The sequence below is a fragment of the Photinus pyralis genome, unplaced genomic scaffold (assembly GCF_008802855.1).
Source record: "Photinus pyralis isolate 1611_PpyrPB1 unplaced genomic scaffold, Ppyr1.3 Ppyr1.4_unclustered_Scaffold3247, whole genome shotgun sequence".
NCBI classification, from domain to species: Eukaryota; Metazoa; Arthropoda; class Insecta; order Coleoptera; family Lampyridae; genus Photinus; species Photinus pyralis.
This window is the reverse complement of record NW_022171360.1, coordinates 1-11924: the sequence shown is the minus strand read 5'-3', so window position 1 is coordinate 11924 and position 11924 is coordinate 1. Positions and strand designations below refer to the sequence as shown.

The 11924-nt window shown below is 35.9% G+C and overlaps 2 protein-coding genes across 2 annotated transcripts; one reads left to right on the top strand and one right to left on the bottom strand.

Moving 5' to 3' along the window:
- Nucleotides 1–836: 836 nt before the first annotated feature.
- Nucleotides 837–5776, bottom strand: LOC116182002 (ubiquitin-like modifier-activating enzyme ATG7). The gene is made up of 12 exons (XM_031502460.1): nt 5440–5776; nt 5191–5386; nt 5033–5140; nt 4759–4985; nt 4487–4711; nt 4296–4440; nt 2237–2392; nt 2001–2189; nt 1781–1951; nt 1620–1735; nt 1194–1488; nt 837–1148 (listed from the first exon to the last, which is right to left on the bottom strand). Exons 1-12 carry the CDS (start codon nt 5637–5639, stop codon nt 1113–1115), a joined length of 2064 nt encoding a protein of 687 aa, XP_031358320.1. The 5' UTR covers nt 5640–5776; the 3' UTR covers nt 837–1112.
- Nucleotides 5777–7359: 1583 nt separating this feature from the next.
- LOC116182007 (protein O-GlcNAcase-like) lies at nt 7360–9104 on the top strand. Its single transcript, XM_031502466.1, has 4 exons — nt 7360–7628; nt 7744–7795; nt 7847–8343; nt 8433–9104. Exons 1-4 carry the CDS (start codon nt 7439–7441, stop codon nt 8765–8767), a joined length of 1074 nt encoding a protein of 357 aa, XP_031358326.1. The 5' UTR covers nt 7360–7438; the 3' UTR covers nt 8768–9104.
- Nucleotides 9105–11924: the final 2820 nt, after the last annotated feature.

Below are 11924 nucleotides of genomic sequence, written 5' to 3'. Positions count from 1 at the left end.
AACTTTTTTTCCCACCTAGAAATTGCATGGTTGCCAACTCTCAACAATGTATGTATCGTGGTAAGCTGTATATACAGGGTGGAACCTTTCAGCTGGATGGTAGAAACATAACCTAAAAGTGTTTCCTTAATTAAAGATTAATATATCAGCATACCTTAGAAATATTTGGCAATGCCGTGTATTGTTGATGTCATCAAATCAATGACGTGCAACGCTTTTTATAGCGAAAACCCTATATAATAATCATATTTATTAAAAAAAAATATGACAAGCAGATCCTCATTTGTTGTACGTAGTTATACACTTTGGCTGCATAAAATTAGGCGTCTTTCAGGACTTTTTATCATGTAAAAGTAGACATAGGAAATTCCTATGTCTACTTCTACATGAATATCACTGTGTACAATGGTAATACATCCTACAGTACTTTAGCCAAAGACGAAAAAAACATTTCCTCTTTGACTTTAGCTATCTATAATACACCGATGCGCGAAAGCTAACGAAAATCCTGCTATAATTACAATTTTTATAATTAAATCACTGCGCAGTCGGGTTTGATTTTTAAGAGTTCAAATATTGTTAAATAATGTTCCAATTGCTTCCAAAGCATCTAACCAAATTTTACTCGCCTATATATAGTTTTATGTTTTGACAAAAAGAAGTACTTTCATAATATCGATTTTCAAATGAAAGGCAAATTTTATGCAAATGGGTACTTTTTAAGAAAAATGCTATTTAAGTTCCTAGACTATGTGTAATGTTCATGTGATGCGTTTGATTATTTTTAGGGTCTCATAGTAGCTGCACGTCGGTCTAACTATAAATGAATAAACAAAAATAATATACATTTTTATTTCAATAATTTAATTATGTTCGTTTGCTTTAGCATAGTAGGTATAGCGATGACTGCATATTTTGTAAAGGCAAAAGTCTGAAGTTGTGCAATAACAGTACAAAATAAAATAACAGTAGCGTACAGCAAATACATGTACTAAAAAGGAAAAAATGAAACACTTACATAAATAGACCTAAACAATTTAAAAAAAAAACTAGTAACAAAATAGAAAACAGGGACCATGGATTATATATATAAATTAGCCATAAGCATATCATTAATCAGATTCATTTATTTCGTCGAAGTCCCACACCTGAAAAGCATTGAATTACTAACTCTTTTTAAATGGAAAGCTTACCTCCAAGTTGCCAATTTCGTTATGGATGTCTGAAAGGCCGGTTAGTTCTTCTAAGTACTTACAGCTATTAAACACCTTTAGTAGAAAATCAAATCCGCTTGCTTCATATTCGGCAATAACAATGTCAGAGCAAGCCACACATTGTTTATATTTTTCTGTAGCTGGCATTACATGGTTAAACATTGACAAAAATCCACGTATAGAATGAGGAACAGCACCCAGTATAGATTCTTCAGGTCCACAATCATCCCCTAAATCCTGATTGTTAGCTTTATAAAATGCAGGAGCACTTGCTCTGAAATTTAAGAAAAAGTTAGTAACACTATGCCACCAGTACAGTTTCAAAGCCTCAGCCTATTTCAGTAAAGAACGCTTTTGTTTCACCAGCACCAAATTATCTACAATGGCAATGAGAACTAAACTTACCCACGAGGATGTTGCAAAATTGACACCGCCAGTTCCACGGCCAGAGCACTTGCAATTGCAGACACACCTGGTCTGGTTACTGTACACTGTTGATCTAAGGTTCGCTTGGCAAGAGACTATAACGGTTAATGAGTCACAGCAGATTTTTACTAGGCACTTACATTTCCAGGAGCAGTAACATCATTGCAAAAATAACATCCCAGTTTATTACCAGGAATTGCCTTGAAACCCTCTGTTGAACAGCTAAGAGCTTCATCAGCTGTATCCGCACACCTAATACCATACCTCATCACCAGATAAGTATCAAATCCCAAAGCTGCATTTATAACAATCTAAAAAACTATCAACATATCAACTCTGGAAACAAATTTCCGATATCACCTTTTTGTTAATCGTTCCTAGAAGTGTAGGCAACCACCGACTCTCACGAGAATCCATTAATAAAAAGATAATGTCATGCGTGGAAATCAATTCGGTCAGCGTTTCCACGTTAGATTTCGTTTGATCCAAAAGGATTTCGCCGACCGGGTGGCCGGGCATTGGAATCGTAAGATTGTATCCTTTAGAATGCTGATTAGAGATTAATTTAATTGCCCACACTTGTCATCCGAACTTACCACTCCAGGAAAAACCTTCCGTAAATTCTGTGCGGCCGCGTCAGCTTTCGTCTTACTTTCCAGGCAATCTTCATAGGTGAATAGGTTCTGTCGAACTGGATTGGAGAAGGAGACTAGTGCGTTATCGACAAATGTTATCGTACGTACGCTCCACGCCTACAAAACGTCTTGTTTACTTCATTTCGCGGTGTTTTGATTGATCTTTGGTCTCGGTTCTTATATCAAGAGCCGTTTGTTAAAAGCTTGGATATACAAATTTTGTAACTTAAAAGTTGACCTACCTACATTTACTTTTCCTATTTCAGTAAGTAAGTAAGTAAGTTTCAGTAAGAATCCCGCTCCCCCACCAGATTTTTACTTAAATGCCTCACCAAATACAGAATACTTAGCTACCCCGTTTTCTTAACGCAAATCTTGTGGAAAGCGTGCCCTCTAACCAATACAAATCTCGTATTTTCGCTTAAATAAAGAAGCTGCAATTTTTGGATGTAAACAATCGAATACGCTGTGTCGGTTTGAAACCCATGTAACCGAAATTTATAAAAGAGAAAGCCGTTGTTTAGAAGGGATTTTTTTGTCTTTGGTGTTGTAACCGAAGCGTAAGATAACTCGTTGGCAATTGTTCGCTGTACTAGCACGTTTTGTACTTTTATCCGTCACCGTATACCGATAAATTTAAAGGTAATCATTTGCTAACTTTCTTCCGCTAATTATACTTTCCTTTACCCGCATTTCCGTGTGCCGTAATTCTGTTTTAGTTGCTTCCCTGGACGTAATCGCCCGCCGAATTATTGTTCCTTGAGTGTCCTCTTCCGACACTTTGTTCTCTAGATACACCGTGAGTTTTTCTTGTGAACATGCAATGCAATTTACAGTAGATTGTTTTTATAGCTTTTTCCTATATTGCGCATAAAGGGTGGTTCAAATTCGTGGCTCACCATTGGAATCTCCGCAATGGTGCTAGATACAGTGTAGGTTATAAATTATAATGCGGGCAAAGTTGCCCCTTTTTGTGACTAAAAAAACGCATTTTAAATTTTTGAAGAATCTTTGAAAATAACTGCGATATCACCGAAAATTTGAAAATGTCAAATTTCGTTTTCATTTTCCCTAGCTTAAACGATCTTGTTCCCGTTGGCACTTTCGATCTACAGGCACTTTTTTCGTAATGGACGTTACAATTAAACGCGGTTTGATGTAGAAATTCTTCTTCTAAATTGTAATCCTCTTCATTTTCTCTTTGTTGTAGTACTTTTGGAACTTACCTCGTTGTACTTCTACTTCCGGATAGCTCGGGTAAAAATAGTTTAATACGAAAAAATTTAGTTTTTTTCGCTTCCACTGATATTTCAGTAATTGTTTTATATTTTCGACAATGACTGAGGTAGTCTTCTTAAGTAAATTTATTACAGCGTTGCTATTTATCGGCGAAGAATATTGGCACCAAACTTCTTGACTTTCACTCACTTTATAATTCACTTAGCCCTTAACTATAAGACCACCCTTTTTTTGTAACAAATTTACATCGCTAATTGTTGTGTAAAAATCACAAATTTTACACGCTTTAGCTTTACGTGAAAGAATGCTAATTCACTTCCTTACATTACCTACTTGCCGAGTAACATTGTCGCGCACACACACACTTGTAATTAACAAAATCCTTCTTCATATAATAATAGCATGATAAGAAACATCGTTTAAAAATACAGGGTTCTTTGACCTCTATCTTTATAGTTAATAAACAACACATTTTCAGTATAATGTTAAACCAGGAGTAAACAACAATCAGGAAATACTGAAGCCACTACACGATATGGGAGTACTGTGGATTAAAATATGCAATGTTTGCCTTTGAGTACTAAAAAATGTTTAGATAAAATTTCAAAAAAATGTCTGTAGTATCTCTATCAATAAGAAATGCGTAGTTTGCGCATGCGCACATTAATGGCCCCTGAGCACAACCGGCAAGCATAAACTATACCTACCTACCTAGGAAAGGTCCAAAATGTGACCAAGACTGTTTTTTATACCTGTGTGTTTATTAATAATAGATAATTACCAGTAAATTTCGAGCAACAGAGCATCCCAATGTACCAGAGCCAAGTAATAAACATTTGGAGCACTTGATTTTTTCTAAATTGATGTTTGGTAAAAGTTGCCATTTAATTAATTTGAGATTTAAGTCAACCGCCGTTTCCGCCAGACTAAAAAAACCTCATTATCTGTATATGAGCAAACTAACTACATTACCATTGCGGATCAATCGAATTTCTCATATTTGAAAGTCGAGGTCCAAATTTCCCTCGTTCGTTTTTCTCCCAACCGATCCAAGCAGTATCGCTCTCCATTAACTCATCGAGATTCACTAAGGGGAATACTGTGGTAAAAACCAAACTGTGAGAGCAGTCAGTAGTCACACCGCTTCTGCTTAAACGGAATGCAAAAAGGTTCACAGTGCTGCCTTGTAAAAACGGGCTAAAATTATTCATTGCATTTCCTTTGATTAATTCAACTTTGCTTACCAATAGTGCAATATTAATAAGATATAATTACGTATCGGCCAACCGGGATGTTGACCTGACCCGGACGGATCGGAAAATCCGTAATAAAAGTCGGATGCATTTGCGGAGTTAACATCTTTAATACGGCTTAGTGGTAAAATCTGTAGGCCATCACAATGTCGCTTCAATAAGAAAAATGGCTTTTCCTTAATGTCTAATTCATTATAGCTAGTGAATAGATCGTTTATCTATAAAAACTATGAAATTAAACCATTCAACATTAATGTAAGCATACCGAATTACTAAATAAGTCTTCTATTGGAGTTATCTTAAGTAATTTCACTTCCAATGTCGTAGGAGCAAGATAGCAAAACCAGTAGTAATAGTGGTATTTTTTCAAATCCTACAAGAGAAGTATTATGGAACATAGACAAAACGAAATCAATAACAAACTGCAAATGAGAGCACTAAAAATGAGTTTAAACGAAATGGATCAGTGAGTAGTTTGTCACTTTTAATATCACCCCACAACTTCTTTCCTTCCGTCTGAACGAGTGAATTCTTATCGCATTCTTTAAACTGTTCAATCGTATTTTTGTTTAGGAGCATGCCAAGGACAGGTATGTAGACTTTCTGGTTTGAATAGTGCCTGTAGACGACTACTGTTAGAAATTGGCAAGGAATAATTGCAGGAACGCTTACCCATTGAACGATGTACTATCCACTTCGAATAGAGATGTTTTGCACTTATTTAAGTTAAGGTTAGAATAATAGCCCCAAATGGGTCTATTGTGTTCATTCAATTTGTCAACATCCAGCTTAATTTCTGTTAACTTATGCCAAAAACTTGGATTTATTGTGGAGCTAAAGGGGTAGTATTCTAATTTGGTTCCTGTATCCATCTAATTGAATAACTAATTTCACTTGGATCAACTAAACTAAACGCTTGTAGCTCTCATCTTACGTAATATAATTTTAAAAAACCATTAATTGGTAAACAATAACATGATTTGTGTAAACTTCTTTCAAACGTAAAATATAAATTTGATGAGACGCCACTGCTTCGTACGGTTGTATACAGGATGTTTCAAAATACGTTCAGTATAAGGTGCTTCCATATATTTGAATTAAAATTATAATAGGCGCTTTCTTTCGGCTACTTCGCGATCACGATTTCAAGATCGTGGGTCGTAGGATCACGTTTTACGAAAGAACGCGGGAATTTAAATCAAAGTATGGTTAAGTTTACGTAATAGTGTGTTATATTATGGTAATAGGTACACATTTGCATTCGAATTACGTACCTTTTGTTTGGATTATGAAAATAATTTAAATACAAGTGGAAGTACTTGCACGATTATGCTCCTCGTCAGTTACAAATATTGACTAACCTAACATTTGAGCAAAATTATAGGTTATGAATTCGTGAATCAGTAAACAAATCATAAAACTATTATGTTCAGTTTGTTTACGATTTTAGCAATCATGTTCATAAGATCACACTTCGAAAGAACGTGATTTGACAAACCAAACGCGTTTGGATCACCGAAAGAAAGCGCCTCATGACTTATGAGTAGTCGAAGTATTGTCCAATATTTTTGAGGTACTGTCAGTGTCACGAATGCTAGTTAAGCTGAATTTATGGTTCCGTACCCGCAACGCCGTACCGTAACGTTTGGAATTAAAGCCGGATTTTATAGTTCCGTATCCGTAAGAACGTAAGAACGGAACCGTAAAATCGTACGTTAACGAAAATTATACGATTTATAGTTACCGTAGTGGTAAGAGATGAGCATGCGCATTAGTGCGAAACGAATTCTGTCATTGTATGTCATCTGTCAGTAAGAGTAACGTGCATTTCAAAATAATAATAACCAACAAAGTGTCAATAATTATTGTAAATAAACGAAACGAACGTCAGAATAAACTCAACTGTTTGAATTATCCGAGTACTACCGAACACAAGCGCGTTAGCACGATTTACCGTAAGAAATAAGATTTGGGCATTTCCTACGTACCGTAACCGTTCTAACGCAACGTTAACGCGAATTATAAATGTTCACGCGCAACAAGCAGGGTTTAATTCCAAACGTTACGGTACGGTGTTGCGGGTACGGAACTATAAATTCAGCTTAAACCCTACTTGTTGGGTGTAACTAATTTTTGTTCTGAAAAGAACAGATTTTGAATGCACAGCGAAAGACGTAGGAAATAATCAAAATGAAATCACACGAAAAGTAAACCAAACGCGAACTGTCAGAATTCAAAATTTAAAAGCGACAACGTCGGGAAATGCTACCAACTGTTGCGGCTAAAATAAACTACATGCTTAATGTGTGGTCTAACAAACGAAAGTAAGTTTACGTTGGTACGTCGTTTTGTTCAGGTAATGACGTGCAACGGAAGATATACTGAATAGACCGTACAATGGCAGCTCTCGTTTCGCACTAATGCGCAAGCTCATCTCTTACCACTACGGTAACTATAAATCGTATAATTTTCGTTAACGTAAGATTTTACGGTTCCGTTCTTACGTTCTTACGGCTACGGAACTATAAATCCGGCTTTACGCTGATGAATACCAGTTCGTTGTTTGATTCTAAAATCAACTGCGTATGTGATAAATCACTCATTTTGATTAGAATCGTAAAATTAGCCTTTCAAATGAAAGTGGCAACAGTGCATTGCATAATATTTGGTTATGTATATTCTCCCTACTCAACCCCTCTCTGTTTATTCTTTTCTTTCTGAAGTCGCGTTAAATGTGGATTGTAGGTTACTGTTCTGTGATTGTAGGCGCTCACTGATCATGGCAGCAGGTCCTACTAACCTTGCAAATTCTGATAATTTAAATACAAAAAATGGTAACTTTATTTGCGGGGTTATAGAGGGTAAGTAATGAAGAATAAAGTATAAGTGATAAATAGCTATAGGCTTTACCAAAGTTCCCCATAATATTAAAATGCGAAAAAAGGTCACTGGTTATTTACATATTTATTGCTGTAGGTTTCTATGGCAGACCATGGACAACGGAGCAAAGGAAAGATTTATTTCAAAAGTAAATATCCTCCCAAATTAATTAAATATTATGGTGCACATTTGCTTGTAGATTGAAGAAATGGGGCTTAGATTCGTACGTATATGCCCCAAAAGATGATTACAAGCACAGAGCGTACTGGCGGGAGTTGTACACAGTGGAAGAAGCCGAGCATCTAACCGGCTTGATTTCTGCGGCCAAAGAACACAATGTTACATTTTATTACGCGTTATCGCCCGGTTTAGATGTAACCTATAGTAGTACAAAAGAAATAACAGCCTTAAAAAGAAAATTAGAACAAGTAGCACAATTTGGTTGTACGGCATTTGCGTTATTATTCGATGATATTGAACCGGAAATGTCCGAGGCCGATAAGGAGATATTCCAATCGTTTGCTCATGCACAAGTTTCTGTTACAAATGAAATTTATCAACATTTAGGTCAACCCAAGTTTCTATTGTGTCCTACGCAGTATTGTGAATCGCGAGCGATGCCAAATGTTACCAACTCCGAGTATTTAAATACGCTAGGTTCAAAACTTGCACAAGAAATCGACGTAATGTGGACTGGTAGGTAGCTTGCCTTGTGATATTGAGGTCGGAGGTGGTGGAGTACTGCTCTTTGTATTTCAACAGATTTCGTTAATTATGTTTTGTAGGTCCCAAAGTAGTTTCGAGGATATTAACAGCCGATTCAATACAGAAGATTACAGATGTCCTACGGAGACCTCCAGTTATTTGGGATAATATTCATGCGAATGATTATGACCAAAAAAGAGTATTTTTAGGACCGTACTCGGGGAGATCGCCTGATTTGATTCCTAAGCTACGAGGTGTATTGACTAATCCTAACTGTGAATATGGTGCCAATTTTATTGCCATACACACACTTTCGCAATGGTCACGGTGCAATGTAAATGGACAGAGAGATTTAACTCTGAGTAAGTGTCTGATGTATACACTATACAGGGCGGATTTTTCAAGTGTGCATTAAACTTACCTGATAGACGAATTTGTTTCCGTGTAAACTGTCACATAGTGTTAACCAGTAACATGAAAAACCAGAGGTTAGGGTCAGGTATAAATGACAATTTTGATGTAGGTACTTTAATTCAAACTAAGGTGTGTACTCGGGTGTGTATGACTCATCACATGTGTCAGTGGCGGAACAACGTAGCCACGGGCCTGTGTACGAAATTTTTTGCCGCGCCCCATTATGATACGAAGTATTGATAACAATATTAATTTAGGTATGAATTTTGGCTACAAAAAAAAACTAATTGATAAATATTCCTGAACCTGAACATAGAAAAATACGAGGAAAAATATGTGCGTAAGTACAAATCAACCACAATGTGTTATAAATTTCATATAGGTACGTATAAGCGTTGATTAAAAAAATTTCATTGAACCGTAGAAGTAACAAAACTGAAACAAAATCAAAAATATATTGTGTTATCTCATGACTTATGACAATTTATAGCTATTTTTTTTGTACCCTTGAAGTTATACTGCGTATTTTAGTATGTACAAAAAAATTAAATTTAGTACATTTTCATCGACATTTCATTTTCACTACAATTAAAAAAATTACTCAATCGCTGGCTGCAGTCTGCAGTTGGTCTCACGCCGTGCTAGAGGTATGCTGCAATAGGTTCCATTTACCGTGTTTCCGTCTTTCCGTGAACAGTGTATCATTTCCGAGTATGACAATCCCGGGTCCCGGGCCCCTTTTTAGCCCGGGCCCGTGTACTTCGCACACATTGAACACCGGTAGTTCCGCCACTGACATGTGTATATGTCACTTGTTGGGGATCAGGGCGCGTTTGCCACCCTATATACCGAGTTTAGGAGATCGTGAACATTTTGAGTTCCCTGTCGTTTTATTAAAAAAATGAATTCAAATTTATAATTCTATTCTGGTTTTGAGTGAATTTAGATTTACCCCTGACAGGTCGGCCAAAAATGTTTTTATAATTTATCAAAGTAGCCTATGTAGAATTTCAGCACTTATTGATTTGGGCCTCCTGCGATTTAAATACAAGTGTCTCCTTATTCTTGAATGACGCTAGTAGTGTCCGACAAGCAGTTCAAAACATTTGCGACTCAACTTCCGGCTTCCCATCACGCGTGCTGTAATGAATTTCCTCGAGGATTTCAGAAAAAGGCTTATATTTTTAATACTTATTCATCCATTACAAACATACACATTATCGAGAGAAAATGATTAAAATAGTTAGGTGTAATAAAAGTAAATAAGTACAATTCAAATCCATATCGTGAAGCCAGTTCCAAATGAGTACTCGCCATTCGGTGTAACTGATTTTTTACTATGTCTGCGACGAACTTTGGTAGGCGTGAAAATTAAACAATATTGGTAGTTTGCGGCAGTCGGCGGCAACGTGGATGTGATGTCGGGGGAACGGACGGACGACTCGAGCGCCACCAGAAGACAAGCCAGAAGATTAAAGCCTTATTTCTTGCCAAGGTCGGCTGTTTCGAAACAGAGGTGTGGCACAATCGGTAGCCGGTCAGTCAGCCCCAAAGGGGTCAATGGCCCTTTGTATACAGATAAGAACGTCTAAAAATTAAAACTTCTGTAATTAATTGCCTCCTGACGTCCGAAAAATTTGCAATTGGTCTTAAAATTCAAATTAAATAAGAGCGCTTCTTTTGACACCACTCAGACTTAACGGATGCTGTTTAATAAACCTCATTTAATTAGAACCGGTTAATTATCCTCACTTACATGGGCAAAATCAAATTTGTAAATTTTAATTGACCCCCATTGTCTGTAGAGAATTTCTCAGGTCTGGCAAAAGGTCTCTTATCAAACTAATTCCGTGTATGGCTGTGCAGTTTTAATGTTCATTTTCCTATAGAGATCGTTCGTAAACTAAAATATGACGCTGTTTTACAATTTATTCGAGTACAAAAATCGGATTGTCATTTGTGATCATGATCATAATACAAACACTGCAACGATATTATGTAGGGTGGTGACTTGCGTAACGCATCATAGGGATTTCAATGTAAAATTTATAACATGCGATTATTGGCTTCACAAATTATTTTAGAGCAAAAATGTATAAAAGTTTTTTTGTAGAAAAAATTTTTTTACGCCAATCAACCGTATTAGTTTTCAATTTTTTTTCATATAAAGATGGAAAATTGGAAAAATACCCGCATCTTTTCCAATAATCTGCGATAACATGGAATTTTCTAAAACAAAAAGATATCCAGTTATCAATTAGCAGCAGTTCAAAATGGATTTTATGATTGACTTGGTTACTGTCTTGCAGTTAATGGTGACTTATTCGAACATTTATTGTAAATTTTTGTATTAGGAAACCGTTTTTAGTAATTTGATCTTTCTTTATGTTGAATTTGCTGTTCTAAATATAATACTTTTTGATAGATATTTGATATTGATTTGATATTTGTTTTATAGCAGACATTCCATGGCATGACGGATATTGGCATAGTTTTTGTATTATAAAATTCCATGGCATCGCAGATTATTGAAATGATGCGGGTTTTATTTTTCCAATTTTCCGTCTTTATTATGCAAAAAATTTAAAACTAATATGGTTGATTGACGTAAAAAATTTTTTTCTACAAAAAACCTTAATACATTTTTGCTCTAAAATAATTTGGGGAGCCAATAATCGCATGTTATGAATTCTACATTGAAATCCCTATGATGCGTTACGCAAGTCACCACCCTGTATAGGGAAAATAATAATCCATGTAAAAAAATACCTGCCCAATAGCAATTTAAAATCTGTAGAGTGTGATTATGCAACGAATGATAATTCTAATTATAAAACTTAAACTAAAACTTAAAGGACATCTTAACGTCTAACATTTGTCAAGACACAGATTTAAAATGTGACCCGTGCGATTTTGTCACCAAGTACAAATCGAATTTTAAAACGTATTTGTTGCTACGCAAAACCAGTAAGAATTTCAAATGAGCTTGGTGTGAACTACAACACCGTAAACTCCATTTGTTCTATAAGGAAGTAACACGCCACACGTTAGAATTTATTTCGCGAAATCCCAAATATACCCGACGGGCATTTCATCATCTTTTAGTCTTAGAACTATCTTTACCATTGGAAACTGTATTCTGCTAACAATTACTTAAT

Excerpts from the sequence above, each read along its gene's own strand:
- LOC116182002 (XM_031502460.1), bottom strand. The coding sequence starts at position 5,639 with ATGGATACAGGAACCAAATTAGAATACTACCCCTTTAGCTCCACAATA. Across the intron at positions 1,736-1,780 it reads ATGTTACTGCTCCTGGAAAT|TCTCTTGCCAAGCGAACCTT; the intron begins GTAAGTGCCTAG and ends TAACCGTTATAG. Across the intron at positions 1,489-1,619 it reads ATTTTGCAACATCCTCGTGG|AGCAAGTGCTCCTGCATTTT; the intron begins GTAAGTTTAGTT and ends CTTAAATTTCAG.
- LOC116182007 (XM_031502466.1), top strand. The coding sequence starts at position 7,439 with ATGTATATTCTCCCTACTCAACCCCTCTCTGTTTATTCTTTTCTTTCT. Across the intron at positions 7,629-7,743 it reads TATTTGCGGGGTTATAGAGG|GTTTCTATGGCAGACCATGG; the intron begins GTAAGTAATGAA and ends TTATTGCTGTAG. Across the intron at positions 8,344-8,432 it reads AATCGACGTAATGTGGACTG|GTCCCAAAGTAGTTTCGAGG; the intron begins GTAGGTAGCTTG and ends TATGTTTTGTAG.